This window comes from Canis lupus, chromosome 22 (assembly GCF_011100685.1).
Source record: "Canis lupus familiaris isolate Mischka breed German Shepherd chromosome 22, alternate assembly UU_Cfam_GSD_1.0, whole genome shotgun sequence".
Classification (NCBI taxonomy): domain Eukaryota; kingdom Metazoa; phylum Chordata; class Mammalia; order Carnivora; family Canidae; genus Canis; species Canis lupus.
The window spans coordinates 6,700,854-6,717,541 of record NC_049243.1 but is presented as its reverse complement, the minus strand read 5'-3'; the positions used below and the strand labels follow the sequence as shown (position 1 = coordinate 6,717,541).

The 16,688-nt window shown below is 44.1% G+C and overlaps 1 protein-coding gene across 1 annotated transcript; it reads right to left on the bottom strand.

Moving 5' to 3' along the window:
- Positions 1-1,377: 1,377 nt before the first annotated feature.
- SMIM2 (small integral membrane protein 2) lies at positions 1,378-6,579 on the bottom strand. Its single transcript, XM_038570166.1, is given in 2 exon segments — positions 1,378-5,613; positions 6,351-6,579. Coding segments are annotated over 2 exon segments (252 nt in total). The 3' UTR covers positions 1,378-5,590.
- Between the last annotated feature and the right edge of the window lie 10,109 nt (positions 6,580-16,688).

Genomic DNA, 16,688 nt, shown 5'->3' with positions numbered 1-16,688 from the left:
TGGCTGGCTGGTGGCCCTCAAATACACAAGGACCCCACTTTGGTGCCTTATTTGGGGAACAGCTGAGTAATGACCTCCCAGAAGTCAAGTGCAGCCCTTGAGCAAAGAAAGAGGCAAGAAACATGCTGATACCCACTTAGAGACCTTGATCAGTAGGGGTGGGGGGTGGGTGCTCTACTCTTCAGAATACAGTCACACGTACACCCAAGGTGTAATTCGGCTTGAATCAACGTTCAGAATAAGCAATAACAAATGAGAGCTTTTTGTCATTGCTGTAGCTCCATGAACAAGATTATCTAAGCAATTAGAAGATAATTATTGTCTACAGTCAGAAGGAGAGAAGTGTCAGAATGAGACCAGCAGAAGCAGTGGCATGGCAGATAATTTATTAGATGTTGAGTGGCTGTTTTTCTCTCTGCGGGCCTTTGTGAGAGAAATATCCAAATGCCACAAGTATATCCCCAGGGAGCCGCAGGGTGGCAGGAGCCCAGGATGTGGGAACATAATTGCCTTTTATCTGCTCTGATTCAGGCTTTATCAAATCTTTTGGCTCCCAAGGCATTCTGCAGCAGAAGTGTTCACAGTGTTCCAGCCCTGGGCCCATTGTGCCAGTGCTGCTGGGCACACAAGAGCCCGGGGATCTGTAGAGCCTTCGAGCCCCTTCTTCCTTCTAGGCCTTAGAGTCTGTGCTGCTCATGCTTCCAATAAGCTCTGACCAAGTTTCTTTCTAAGTTCTTTGGAGGCTTCAGCCTTGTCTCCTTTCATTCCAGATTGATTTCTTCTGGGCTCTGTGCCTGTGAGAGACTACAAGGCTAATGATGAACAAGTACTGGTGGTAAAGATGAATTTTGCCCCCTTAGGAGAGAGGGGTGGGGCATAAAGGCCTTTGTAGGACTCTGAACGTCCACCCATCCACCAATCCATCTGTCTGTCCATCCATCCATCCTTACATACATACATACATCCATATGTTCATCTATCATACATACATACAGAGTAAAGCTCTGCTGTGCTCAGTCTGCTCAGAGACCAGGGAGATTTTGTGCTTAAGTGGCTCACAGCAGAGAGGAATACAGACCAGAAATCACATAGGCGTCAGAGATCATTCCCCTCTTCCATCAGCTTGGAGGCTATAAGGAGACATGGAGATACCCACACACTCCCCAGTGGCCAAGCAGCAGTTTATACATGAAGTTTCAGCCTTCCAGGAAGATTTAGATAAGTGAAACCTACTGTTGCCAGTGCTTGGCCTTTATACAAGACACTCTAATACCTATGGTCACCAGCAAAAGCTGGTGGTTACCAGAGGCATTCAAGGCTCTCTATCTTGTCTGTGTTTTCTCGCACCAAGGCCCCTGCTTTCCCCACAATCCCACCCCACCCCTCACACATACCCTTTCCATTTACACCAGCCATCCCCTGGTATTAGGGTATTGAGCTCTCTGACACAATGGGCTGTTTCATACTTTGTTGTCCTGTTCTATCATCCAGGGCCTGGTGAGACCTCAGCAGCTCCTGGGCACAGTCTGCCACCTTCATCCCTGTGCCCTGTCCATGTCTTCCTTGCACAAGCATTCCAGTGTGGGCATATGATCTCAGGTCACCTATTGACTTTACGTATCAGAGTTCACTCGTCCTTGGGGCCCTGAACAAAGGCCATGAAGTTTTTTTAAAGTAAGTGACATTAAATATTCAAATATCTTATTCATTTATTGTTCATTATATTTCTCTCATGTTCATTCATTCACTAATTCAAGTTCAGATGCTTATTGAACACACACTGTGTGCCAGGCAATATACCTAATTCAGCTTTCACGGTCTCTTCCCTTAAAAATGTTGTAAACCAGCATCTTAAAATTAACCTTGGAGGGTTGTGCTAACAGTATGTGTTCAAGTGTTGAGGTGACTAGGAGAAAAAAAAATACCATCTTATATTTATTTTTTTACAGAGCATTTTAGAGTCCTCTGGTCAAGACCATTCAGGGTTAAATAAGGAGGGTTTTGCTCATTTGTACTCCAGGGGATCATAGGAGGCAACATGGTTCTAAAATCTGAGCTGTGTGTCCTCTCTGGAGCAAGCATATGTGTTCACCAGCTCCTGATGTCACTTTGAAACGAGGATGGGTGACAGATGGCAATTGTGCCACTCCAAGCATTGTAGGTGGCACTCAGCCACTCTGCTGCATTACTATCACTTTGTACTTTTTCTTCCTTTCCCTTCTTTATCTCTCCTGTCTGCTTTCTTTTCCCTTCCCCTTTCTCTCTTTCAGATGACTTTATCATCCCATGCATAGGTATCCTTAGGCATTACTTAGCATCTGACACTTGACTTCCCTTCATTCCTAGGCTGGATTACACCTAAAGTCCAGAATGTGAAATTGGGGGGAGGGGAGGGACAGAACTGGTCCAACCTCTGTCCCTCAGGCTATTAATGACTCCATTCCATGCCAGACACCGTGAGGTGAATGAGCTGAACCAGCCACTCAGCCTGGGCCATCAATAAGGAAGGACCCAGGAAAGGGACAGTATAGCTTTGTCTGGTTTAAACAGAAGAACTTCAAAGATATACTCAGCTCCATGTAGACAAAGGCCTGGAAACAGAGCCCAGGCATTCTGCTTAGGGTTTCACATTATTGCAAAGCCAGGGAACAGGAGCAGAAAGGGAATGCTTGCTTTCACCGAACACATACAGACCCCCCCCCTCCCCTTATCTCAACACTAGTTTCCCTAAACCCTGCCCAGGAACAGTGAATCTTGACTGACCCGATTTATTGGAGCAGAAGAGGAAAAGAAACAGCCGGCCCTAAATGTCAAGGTGAGGAGAGTGTAGCCTGGCTAGAAAGAGAGCCAAGAGTGTTCTTGGGGTGTAGCACATGACTGGGATCCTCAGGCCTGGAGGGACCAGGAGCCAATTCACGTGGGAGGTGTCGGGAATGCAAAGTCGGCTGTAGACTCAGCACATTAAAAATGTCAAGAACAAGGCAGAGAATAATGCGAGGGGAAGAGTGCCTTCTGTTTTGTGGGAGGCAGGTTACAAAATGTTAGAAGCGCACGTTTGCTTTCATGTGTCTGCTTGGTTGCAAGTCCAATCTGCTGTCTGCTGGAACCCAGGAGAACTGATGGGAAAGTGGCATCCAGGAACCCACTTCCATTCCAGGGAGCTCTGGCTCTACCTTCCCATGCTCCAGAGATTTCTCTTGCTGCTGCATGAAGAGGAATTTATAGAGCAAGTCAATCCAGGCACAGTCAACGAAAGTGAGCATTTATGGCATTGCTCATCAGGCCTGAGAGCTAGTAAGGAGTAGCTGAGGCCGCACCTGCTCAGAAGTCCATGTGGTCGGCAAAACGAGATAAAACAACAGGGAACCTCCACACTTACTTCGACTTGGCATTGTTTTTTAAGACACTGAGTTCAGTTCTCTCTTTCTCATCCATGCAGCCCTGATGCGGGGGCCCTCCGGGATAAGTAGGAGAAGACATTCTTCCAACCTGAAGAGCTCTGTAATTTATTACTAGCAGAGTCACAGTCTTCCCATTCAGTGGCTGAAGAAGAGCAGTGCCCAACCAGGAGGTGCACGCTTGCCACTCTCAGCAGGTGCCTGACTGTGTGGAAGGCCCCCACATATGTGGTGCTCCCGGGAGGAAGGAGCTGGGCCACTGTCTTAGGAGGAACTTCTGGAACTTAGTTTCCCCATTGTTAAAATCTGAGTAGTAACACCTGCTCAATTCACCTCCAGGAGTTGTGGGCAGACTCAAAGGAGCCCATCATATATCTGGAAGCACCTTCACATGGAAGGGATGCTCATTGCTCAGCCTTGGTGCATTCCACTGATTATAGGCTCTGAGACTTTGGTCTTGCTGGCTGAGCCCTCTCAAAGAGATCTTTCCCTCACCCCCAGTGTGGCATTCTGTTCAGGGAGGGCAGCATGTCCCTTAGTCTGGAGGACTAGGCTGTTACTTGCAATTGGTCCAGGCAGATCAGGTCCAGGACCAGGACACTTTCAGGGGCTCTCAGAACATGCTCTGGGAACAGGCCGAGCAGACTTGCTTGCTGTCTGGGTGGTGCCCAGCCCCTCCTATCATTTAACTCTATGTCAAACAGCAGATTCCTGAATCACTATACAAAGTGATTGGAGGGATGTAACTTCCTCAGAACATGGCTAGGGATCAGCCACTATGCTTAACATGTGTCATTCAGGCCTCTGGGATGTCAACAGAGAAGCCCATGTCAGCTGGACCCTATCTGTCCAGCTGAATCAAGAATGCTTGTCATTTCCTTGGGATGGGCTGCCTTCAAGGGCGAACTTGATGCCCGAGAGTTGGAAAAACGAACAACTTTGAAGGTAGACTCAAGGTTTATCGCACAAACACGGGGAACAATGCTCAGGTCTGTAACAACAGTAACAAACCCATTGTAATATTCAGTGTGGGCTCAGCCAAGGTCCTTGGGGAGTATTAGCATGGGGAGGGTGCTGAGCCCTACAGCAGGGCTCCAGAAGAAAAACTCTTATCATTACCCAGTTAAAAACAATGTAAGCAAAGCAACGCTGTGACGGAAACATGTTGATGGTGAGGGAGAGACTTGAGGGAGACTCTGAGCAGTTCCCAGAATACATTCCCACGTAAATTCAAAGAATGCTAGTGGAGAAAAGCCACTGCTCGCTCTCTTTTAAGCCAAATAATATCTTCCTGCCTGAACAGAGTTGTTCTTGGCAATTGGAAGTAAATGTGAGGAGGGAATCAAAACACGATGTCTGAGAAAGGAATCCATAAGAAATCTGAAGTCAGGGACATGGTGAGAAATAACAAAGAAAGATGAGTTGGTAGCAGGAACAAAGCTTAACTGTACCAAAGGAGATGGCACATTGGCTTCTAGAATAGGGTCGGTGACAGCTCACACTTGGTAGAAGAGCTGGGGCAGCCGAGCTGCAGATATGTGCCTCCTTCACCTCCATTTTGAGGGCTTAGAGGAAGGTCCCTGCCCAGTTGTAGTGACTTCAGGTCAGGCTCCTGGAAGCTGAGGCCCCAGCACCCCGCTGCCTCGCACCAATTCCAGAAGGACATTCCAGGATCAAATCAGTGAGGTTTCACCTTGCAATACAGAAAGTCAACACAGAAGGTAGTTAAGCCTGGCAGAGAGTGTTCTCTTCCATCTACCTTCAATTACAGAACTGCCTCTGGGGGACTTTGGCCAGTTTGACAAATGGCAGAAGTATTTGGAAGACATTTTTGCTGGCAAAGGGGAGTGGATGATTTGGCATAGACGTGCTGCTATAGCTCTTTGTACAAAACTATAGATGATGGATGGGCAGAAAGGCCAGATTCCTTTCACCTCTTGTCACAGCTAATGTCCTGGTGACCATGTGCAGACTCCTCAAGTATTAGCATTTGGGGGAAGGTGAAGTTCTCTGTGGTGGCAAGAACAAATTCATCCCAAACACTATACATTCCAGCTAGAGGCATCAGCGTGTTCACATGAATCACCAGACGGCTACCCTTGCCCGACTCCAAAATCCTGAGTCACATACACAAATACCCACTGTTTACAGAAGCACCTTTCTCCAAGAGGCTGGGAGCAGTTTATAAGCTGCTAGCTCATCCTCAGCATGTCCCCTGCAGGGAGAGCAAAAGGTGGGGAAAGAGGAATTATAGACATAATCATCTGCATTTTATGTGGGGAAACTGAGGCTCCAGCCCTCAAGTGAAATATGTAGACATTTATGAGTCAGACACTGCCCGTGGAAGAACCAACATGAATGATTCTGAATCCTAAGTAGACTGTTTTCTCATGCAACTGTTCTCACACAACCTCAAGACAGGTGAGCCAAAATGCAGACTCACTGTATTTTATGTTTATAACCAATTTCCCACCCCTCATTCTATCTGTGGCTTCTGCTCTGTGTCACTGTGACCTTCTTATTGATTTTAGAGGCCTCTTGACCCTCCTCTCCTTTACTCCTGACTGGGCACCTCATTCCTGACATTTACTTCATTCTTGACCATTACCTGATCCTCAGTATTTCTCCCATTTTTATTCTCTCCCCCTTTCCCCCTACCTGTTCCTGACCCATTCACCTTGATGCCCAAAGGTAGAATTGGTAATTGGGTGAAGACTGGAGTTGGAGGGAGTTCACAGAAGGAATATAAAATGCCCATTTTACTTATTTATTTTTGAAAATCAGAACATTTATTGGCTGAATTTTTAGGCTAAATCTAAATATCCTCATGTCAGAACAACTGCAATAATATTAAATATTATTTATTAATATATTATATTTTATTATTAATATATTAAATATTATTAAATATTAAAATAGCTGCATCCAAAGTTCTAAAAGTCTAGATGTCACCTGCTTCTGGCTGACTTTGATCCTCTTTTTTGTGGCATTGCCTTCTGTTCTGCTGTATTCCAGTGTGTGGTTGTTCAGAAGAGGAGTTAGCACCAGGGTGGCTTTCTGCTCTGTTGTTCCAAGTGAGGACTATGTAGGTGTCACATATGAAACCCATCTAGAAGCCCAACTGGATGCTAATGGCCTGGCCACGTGTTTCTACCTCCCTATGAGGCAGCTGAGCTGGCATCCATCCTTTCCCCAACCTCCTTCCTGCCCCCATCCACCCACCAGCTCTCCTTGGGTCAGAAATGCAGTTCTCTGGTGGTGCCAGACAGCCAGATGATGCTGAAGAAAAGAAAGGAAAAGGAAAAGCAGATTTCTAAATTAAGCACAAGTCTCATTTATAAAAATAAATAGCCACAGCCTAGCAACAAGCTGACAGCTCAGCTTCCCTTCGTGATGTAACCTCTGTGGCTGGAGCGGGGGATGACACAGCCCTCAGAGGGCCCCACGCCCTGGGCCCTCCCCATGCATAGTACTCATCTGGAGAGTGCTGACAGTGGCACTTTGAGGAACCAGCTTCTCACTCAAGGCCAGGCTCCAAAGGAGCAGAGAGGAGCCAGAGCTTTCCAAACTTAGCAAGGCCCTTAAATACTTAAAAACTCTTGGCAGTAACTAACACACCTGAAGCAAAAGCAGTTGGAGTTCTGTGGGCTATTCTGTCAAAACAGAACCCCCTCCTTGAGACCTTGACTTCTCTATTCACCGCTGAATGCCCAGTATCCAGCTTAGCATGTGGCACACACTGGGCGCTCCATAACTAGAGGTGGGTATGAATGAATGGATGGGTGGATGCTGTCGTCCCATCATCTCTGCCACCCAAATTCTGGGCTCCAAATGGTGTGAACTCCAGATGAAGAGAGCCATAATTTCCTGATTTTGACATCTACCAAAAAGGCAGTCAGTGTTCCCCAGGATTTGAGTCAATAGCTGGGGTGAACACCAGTGAGGTTGTTAAAGGATGTAGGCTTCTACTGCCCCAGGTGCAGGCGGTGTGGACTTCACATATGGAGAGGGGCACAGGGTACGGGAAGCATACTTGGTAACAATTGTCAGCTCTGGGGCACCTGGGTGGCTCAGTTGGTTAAGCATCTACCTTTGGCTCAGGTCATGCTCCGAGGGTACTGGGATCAAGCCCCACGTCGGGCTCTCTGCTCAGTGGGGAGCCTGCTTCTCTCTCTCCCTCTGCCTGCCACTCCCCCTGCTTGTGCTCTCTCTCCATCAAATAAACAAATAAATAAAATATTTAAATAATAATAATAATTGTCATTTCTGCCAAACCTTCTCTCATTCTTTAGGCAGCATCAGCTTCAAGGGTGAGGTATTGCTGAATAGAGAAGCTACCGAACAAAATAGTACATGAGTTTCTGGTTAGTCCTTCTGGGAAACAAAGTAGAGCCCACAATGCCCTTGGAGTCTCCATAGACCAAACACATCAGAAATGGACCACAGTGTGGAAGATTTAATCCCATCACCAACCCTCCCAAGTCATGAAATGATTCAGTAAGGCCAGGGCAATTCTGACAGTCCTCAGAATACTGAACATTAAATAATCTTCTGACTTCCATGAGGATCCTTTTGAGGTTGGAGGGGACAACCCTGACTCCTAGAAGCAGTGTTTCTGTGAGGTTTGATATACTCCCTAGTGACCAGAGTGTGGTGGAAGACAGCACGTCAAAGTCCTAAATCACCATCTCAGAGCAGGGGCCCTAAGTTAAAAAGATCAGAGAAATTAGCCCACAATTCAGAAATCCATCCTTAGACACCCTTGTCTGGCCTGGCCAGAAGCAGTAAAACAACATCCATGTCAATGAGAAGATCCTTAATTAAATTCAGATGTATAAGAATATATTACCAGTCTATTTTTGGAATAATGATCTATGATGGAAAAAAAAAATCTAAACAGCAACAAAAGTGGTACAATTGCATTGGGCTTCACATAACAGCACACAACAGAAAAGCAAGAGTCCTCATAGACTCAGATCATTTCAATCCCACAGCCTTCCAAAGCCCAAAGCTACGGATGGCACTGGGACATTTAGGAAGAAGGACTCCAGCAGTGACCTGATTAGAAGTGTGACCACAAGGGCACAGCCCCAGGAGAGGGTAATAGAGACTGATCAGGCTACCCTCAGATCTAGAGACATCTCTGGTGATACCAAGAAGAGCCCTCTGTAGAACAAGCCAACCATGGCATTCATAACCACAGTCCTGTGCTCCAGTCCGGGAAGGGCACAGTGTGTCCCATGGGTCCCTAACGCTCTTGCCTAGGGTTTCTGCTTCTGAAATGGCTGCCTAGTGATAAGATGCAGCTGACCCCCATTCTCTTTAAGCAGAAATTCAGAAATTACAGAAATTCATGAGAACAGAATCCAGGACTTGACTTTGTGTCCTTAGCTACTTGGAAACTGTTTTCTCATCTATAAAATGGGGAGAGTAAAAGCTCTGCTGTCTGCCTCCCAGGATCATGTGAGGATCAAATGAAATACTGTTATGTTCAAATGCTTCTCAGTCTACAAGCTATTGATTTGTATGATATTTTCTAAATTGTTAAAGTATACAGTGAGAAGTTTGTTTCTGATGTGGGGAATGCAACTTCCTTCATCCCAAACTTTCAGGGTGCTGCCTGGTTTTTGGTGTGCCAGAGTTTACTCCATCCTAGTCGTAATCCTAATTTTTGGCAGGGATCCCTGGCCTATTCTTTTGGTTTCACATACCAAGGACTTCTAACATTTGTGTGTGTTTGTGTGTGTTTGTAACTGTTTATCTCCCCATGTAATCCTTGAATAAATGCTAGAATTCTAGAATGCATGTGAGACTTTGGGGTGTGCATGGTCCACTCCTACACTTTGCAGATGGAGGCCCAGGGCACAGACATTTACACACCTGTGCCAGGTCACACACTGAGTTTTGCTTGCTCTGTCCTTGGCTTCTCTCACAACCTGGTGGTATCTACTCTCCACTGGATCTTTATGGGCCACGGTTCACATTAGGTGCTTCCCTCCATAATAGCCACATCTCCCCCAATTTTGAGTGAGTATAACTTGTTAGGTTTGTTATTTAGAATATGGGGGGGGGAGGGTTCATTGAGTGACAGTTCCTCTACCATCTGTTCACCTTCCTTTCCAGCAGATGAGCTTACATCTATCTAAGTAAAAAACTGAGGTTATTTTGTCTGAAATTCGCCCCTGGTTTTCTTCATATCTAGATGTGCAAATGAAGAATGGTCTTTTATTATGTCTATAACAACATCTTTACATGTTTGCTAGGGCCTAGGGTGACTAATTATTCTGATTAGCCCAAGACTAAGGAGGGAATCCATGGGACTTTCAGTGCTACAGATGTCCCAGGAAGACCGAAATAAGTTGATTGCCCCAGTAGGTCCCTTACCCTCTCCCCTTTCCAAACAAATAACAAATAATTATTGAATGAATTGATACCAAATAATACCACATTGCCATGTGAGATTAGAAGTCAGGAAGAAAAAAAAAAGGAAAAAAAATAGAAGAAGTCAGGAAGAAAACTGGAATGAAGGAATGAATGAATGGATGAACGAATGAACAAATGAATGAAATAATTTTTTAAAGATTTTTATTTTATTTGAGGAAGAGAGAGCATAAGGAGGGGGAGTGGCAGAGGGAGAGGGAGAAGCAGGCTCCTACTGAGCAGGGAGTCAGATGCAAGGTTCAGTCCCAGGACCTGGGATCATGACCTGAGCTAAAAGCAGATGCTTATCCTACTGAACCACCCTGAAATAATTTGCTTTCATTTTATTTTATTTTTTATAATTTGCTTTTAATAAAAAGATCCATGAATGGGGGAGAGAGAGAGAGAAGCGGGAGGAGGATATCCTACTATCCAGGTGAACATAAGAAGACAAAACTTAAATTAAAGGATTCATATAAAGATGTAAATCCCATTCATCAGGAAGAAAAAAAAACTTGATGGTAAATTAGAACAATCCACATTACACAAGAAACAGACCATCATAGTGCTTCCTAATTGTTTTAACTTCATGGCACACATTTTTAAAAATTATAATGTCTGCGACATGTGGTGAACTAGAAGGAGAAGTTACCTAAGGCCAGAGGTGACCAAGTGAGGGACTTCTGGACCACAGAAACTCTCAGCCCCCTGAGGACTGAAAGCGCCAGTATCTCAGCTCACTTGTAACCCACTGACCTCTTTGAACCATAAGACTATAGCATTAAGGCTGAAACACACAGGTCTAGACTCTGCTCCATTACAAATCTGAAATCCACATTTTCTCTTGGTTTCTGGTGAAACTAGCAAAAGCCGAGGGAGTCAGACTCCCTCTGATGACCCAATCTTTCAAAGCTTCCTTGATGAGCATTTACTACAATGATACTAGTGCAGGTTCCTGTTTACATTTCTACTTCTTTGGTCCAGGTTTGTCCCGTATGTACACAGAGTTACAGGTTGAGCAATGACCTAATGACTGGCAAAAAGGAAGTAATCCTTGATCACGTTCAGCCTGCATTTAGTTGCTGACCTGAAATGAGTTTTACAAACAAACAAAAAAAAAATTAAAAAGATATTGACAACAATTTAAAAATTCAGAAATTTCTCATTAATAAATTCAAATAAACTGGCTTCCTTGAAAAATGGGAAAATCTGACAACTCGGCCACAATTCCCCCTGTGGCTAAGAAGTGCAGTGGATAGGAGTGTTGGATGCCAGGGTTCAGATCCCATCCCCGCTACTTACAGATAACCATATTCATCAATTTAACCTCTCAAAATCTTGGCTTATCATTTTTATTTTGGTTTTTATTTTCGTTTTTTAGAAAGAGAGAGAGTACACATATATATATGAACTGGTAGAGGAGGGGCAAGGAGAGAGAATCTTAAGCAGGCTCCATGCGCAGCGCAGAGCCTGATGTGGGGCTCAATCTCATGACCCCAACATCATAACCTGAGCCAAAATCAAGAATTGGATGCTTAATTGACTGAGCCACCCAGGTGCCCCATGTCTCTCATTTTTTAAAAAATTTTATTTATTTATTCATGAGAAACACAGAGAGGAGGGGGAGAGAGAGAGAGAGAGAGAGGCAGAGACACAGGCGGAGGGAGAAGCAGGCTCCATGCAGGGAGCCTGATGTGAGACTCGATCCCAGATCTCCAGATCACGCCCTAGGCCAAAAGCAGAGCTAAACCGCTGAGCCACCTGGGCTGCCCTATGTCTCTCATTTTTACGGACAATGTTAAACCAATAGTATTTATTTTTGCGTCCAGAAAAATGCTTGAAACAGTGGCTAGCATATAATAATCATTCAGTAAATGTCAGTGATTCCCCTCTCACCTCCCTTACACAGGTAGCTTTGCTATTTTTCAGAGCATAACTGTTGGTCTGAATAGTTAAAAAAAAAAATGAGCTTGGCAACTGTGGTGCCTCAGGTCACTAGATAATAACCCACGTCTGCAACATCTCCTGGGTTCATTGGCCCCATCCCCAGCCTGACATGTGTCCCTTCTTGTCTGAGCTTCTCCCTCATCCTGCAGGAGCCCATAATGAGACTGGACAGCAGGGCAAAGTACACATGTTATTTCTGGACAGAAGAAACATGGTTCCCCTAGTTGCTTCAAGGTGTCTCATCCACTTTCTAATATCAAGTCTTTCCCAGCCATTTTGCCCCTTAGGTCCCCCCTCCCAGCACATATAAGGAGAAAACCTTTTGAGTAATTCAGTTAGCAAGTCAGTCAACAAGAAGATGTGAATCCACAAAAAAATGTGAAGGTGCTTTCCTCACAGAAAGTTGTTTTTAATAAACCAATTTCTGCTGCTAAGCAACCTTGATGATGATGATGCCTCTTCCAGAAATACAGTTAAAGAGAGTTCTTGATTGTCTACAGTGGATTAGGTTGATGCTCTTATGAGTCAGAAGGTACCAGAGAAAGTTTAACTCAGGCTGTGATAAATGTAAAATATTTTGTAAGGAGCAAAATAGGAGCGGCATGCCCAGGTAGTGATGAATAAGGCATATAGTTATTTTACTCACTCTTTGGGGTGTCAGGCTTATTTGGGGAGTTAACTGTAAAAAGCTGGATTATTCATTCAGAGCTGAGTAGATGGAGTCATAGTGTGAGAGACAGTCTCCCTGGTTCTCTCAAGAAGACTAATAATTAAAGTTGTGGTTAGCTCTTACACCAAACTAAGGGAGGGCCAGTGGAACTCCCTGGAAACGAGAAAGAGCCTTTGAGGCAATTTGATGTTGCAACTGTCAAATCCCACAGCATAGTCGTTATGCTAAGGAGATGAGGTGAACTGTGAGCCAGCCAATAAGAACAGCTGGAGAGTGGTACCATTTCCGATTGCTCCAGTCTCTTGGCTCCATTTGGAGAGGTAGGGCAGGGGCAAAGCCAGCCCCACAGTTCCTTTTACAAAATTTAATACACTGGGTGGCTACACCTCCCATTGCTGAAAACATGGAAAATCCTCTGGTACAATTTCCTAAGCCTCTAAATATATATATTCCTCCTAAGAACTAAATGTGGCTATTTCAACAAAGCCAATCAGTTAACATAAAGAACAACATTTGGAGGGAGAAATGTTTGCAGTGGGGAAGGGGGATTTCTTAGAAAATTCAATGCCTTCTTAAAAAGTAAAATTCAATGACCTCTTTACAAACTTCTTCACCATCTTTTTGATAGTGATAATTAAAAATGCCAATATAAGCTACTGAAGATAAAACTGCAAGAAGTGTTAAGAACCCCTGTTTTATGAAAAAAATTTATTTATTTATTCATTTATTTATTAGAAAGATAGTGTGTGTCAGAGGGAGAGGGAGAAGCAGCGGGGAGCCCGATGCAGGGCTTGATCCCAGGATCCTGAGATCATGATCTGAGCCAAAAGCAGACACTTAACCTACTAGGCCTCCCAGGTGCCCCAAGAAGCACTGTCTGACCATCTTCCGCCCTTGGTTCTTTCTCCTTTGCTTCTCATCTCTAAAAACATCACCAAGACCCAGGGCTTCTCACACCAAATCTCTGTCTCTTCCTACTGCTGCATCTCCCTCCAGGCTGCTCTGTCCTCACCCCTGAACCATGGAGTAACCTCTCAGGTAGAGGTGGAAAAAATAGAGAGGCTTCAATAGATAAAGTGGCTCCTGAACTCCACCATACTCTCCTTCCTTCTGGAGAAAATAAAACAATATCATGGCACAAACTGGGTCATATAATTGTGAGTCAGTGTCAGTCTCCTTGGTCAGGAAGCCATTTAACTTCACTTTGCTTCAAGGTTTCCATCTATAAAAGCAGAGCATATGACTTGCTGCCCACTCATCACCCAGGATTGTACTGGGAAGATTTATGAACAAAGGTTTAGAGAGGTCCTGGAAGGAGTGGAGAAATCTGATCACTGTGTGTGTTCAAGGAAAAAATGGAAACAGCCTTTGTCTGGGAAAGTGAAAGAAGTCACCTCCAAATCTGATGACAACTATGTGCCGTGAAGTTCAGCAGAGAAGAGGGGCAAGGAATGCCAATGGAAGTTGCCAGAAGCAATGGAGATCAGAAGGGTGAAGCAGGCACCAGGATCCAACAGCTGACCAGCTCTCTATTGAAGCTGAGCATACTGTTGAGGACATTCAGAAATCCAGAAGACTTGTCCCACATAATCCCTGCTTTGGACACATCTTCATCAGTTTGTTGATTACATAGTTATGTGCAGTTTTCAATATTCATCAAACTGTATGCTTGATGTGCAGTGTATGTAAATTTTATCTTAATTTAAAATTGAGCTATTTAATCCCACTCAGATAGATGAGTCCCCTACTATGCCCATGAACAGCTATACTCCAATTACCAATTTTTATAATAGTCCTCATTTATATTTAAACAAAATTAATATATGCAAATATGGATATTCATGTATATCATTGACGCAGATTAAAATTGGCTATCTGTCATTCTCCAGTAACTTATCTCTGCACAATTATAATGCACTGATAATCTTTCAAATGTCAAATGCCTTTGAAATTATCAAAAATAAAATTGAACTGTGAACAGCAGACTTTTAGTGTTAAATACGTTTTACAGTTTTCTAATTCATTAAAATTGGTAAAGCATGTGTGGAAATGTAGTAACTCTATCAGAATATTGGTTTGCCCAAATGGTCCCATACTTTTACCAAGCCTAGTAATAGAGTTTACAATGTATATGATTTAGACTTTGAGAAAAAATAGTTAACAACAATTATAACTGAATTCACCAATTGGATATTGATTGATTTTCTGTTCTAACATAAATGATAAATATTGCTTAAGTCACATATGTGACTTACTGAGAACAATCAATGTCTGAAAGGAGGAATCTGAAGCTAGCTTCTTAAGAAGTATCACACTTTTGTAAATCATACATGTGAAATTTGAGTTTGTATATTCTCTTTGTAATAGGAACTTCAAATAAACAAAGAAATAACTTATTTGAGAATAAGTAAGAAATAAAATCCAGTAAGTTAATTTGCTACCAGTTTAATATTCTTGTCAATACCAGTGCAGGTTTGATCTTTAAAGGCAGTGAGGTACAGTCACCACACCATCTTCCTCCTCATCATTACAGCTTGGGTCATCTAAAACTTTGAGATATGCATGTTGAAAATGTATCCAGGACTGCTCCAGGGGGTTGCAGTTGTGAGAAAGCCCAGGAAATGGGATTGGAAGATGTTGAGCTCCCCAGCAGTGGCAACAAAGACCTCAGCTGATCTCAGGAGGAACTCTGAAGATGGAAGGAGACTCTTCTGATGACCCTTATGGGGCAAAGGGGGTCAGAATTTGTATTCCCACATCAACCTATCATTGAATGTGGGCTACCCCAGAAAAGGGCCACGGCCTTGAGCAAGAAAGCTACCTTTGGCCTAGGGAACCATCAGCACCAGGAGAGTGAATGCTTCAGACATGAAGGGAAACCTGGCATGTTTCCACAATATCCACTACACTCTTCATAATAGGAGTCTTCTGAATGCCTGGCCGTGTGGCTAAGTTCTTTATACACACTCTAATTCTCACTATAATCCTAATAGGTAGAGAAACTTTATCCCTTTTTATAGTTGGGGAAACTGAGGCTTAGGAAAGCTGAGTAACTTGCTCCAAGATCACCCAGCTACTGGTTAGCAGGACAATCAGTGTTCAGATACAGGCTACACCCTTGCACTTGACCAAAACTGGGGACATAGAGTCAGGAGGCTAGGGTGCCCTCCCACTAACCAGTTAAGTAGTCTTTGTTTAGAAACAGCTCTGAATCTCTTCTTAACCTTCAGATGGTAGACATCTTCCTGAAACATTCAGGGACCCTCTAAGCAACCAGATAATGAGGAGGAAGGGGCAACTGAGCCAGACCTAGAGGAATAACTTTTCTATGGATCTGCTCTAAAGGGCTGGTGGTGTCCAACCATCAATTTGGAGGTGTGGGGAGCTGTGAACTTGAGAGCCACTAAGGCCAGTGTCAATATCCAAGGAGCTTTTGGGCAATAATGATGCTTATAGTCAGTTGGGTGGGAGAGTCATAGCTCTGGGTTGTTCATCCACCTGGAAGGAAGACTCCAGGCAGTAGACAGGGGCAGGGAATTCAGCAAAAGGGGAAAGATGTTGAGGGCCCCTGCTGACAGGTGCCAATAGGGAGGACTCCAATCTGGCTGGACTAATAAACCTTTATCCTGGTTTCCAAAGCCAAGGGAATCTTTACCTACAGACATTTCTCCCACCACATCTTTTACTACTCCTACTTCCTGCTCTGCCCCCAACTATATTAAGCTACTTTTCCTTTCTACAACGTATACTATGTGCTTTCTCAGCTTCAGGCTTCTGCCTGGAAGACCATTCTCTGTGGCTCCCTTTCTTTACCTGGTTAACCCCCACTCATCCCTCAGGAAGCCTTCCTTGACTTCCCAAGATTGGGTTAGATGACCCTCCTATGTTAAGCCAGAGCAGCATGGGTAGGAGGATTATATAATGATTGGCACATAAAAAAAGTACTGGCTGTTAATTAATATTATTCTTCCTTGGTAGCATCTATCACTCTGAATTGGAGACTATGCATGCCTTGCCTGGACCTAGGCCTTTACTCTGTCTCCAGCATCTGCCATATTGCATAGAATGCAATAAATGCCTGATAAATATTTGTTCAAACAATAAAAACTTCAGTTACACAACTGGGTAAATATGGGCAGGACAGTATGCAAGAGGGAGCAGGGAAAGGGGTGGGTAGGGCTCTCTTGTGACCTCCCAGAGACTGGCCCACAAAACCAATTTCAGTCTCTCCCCCAAAGTGGATCTGAGCTTCT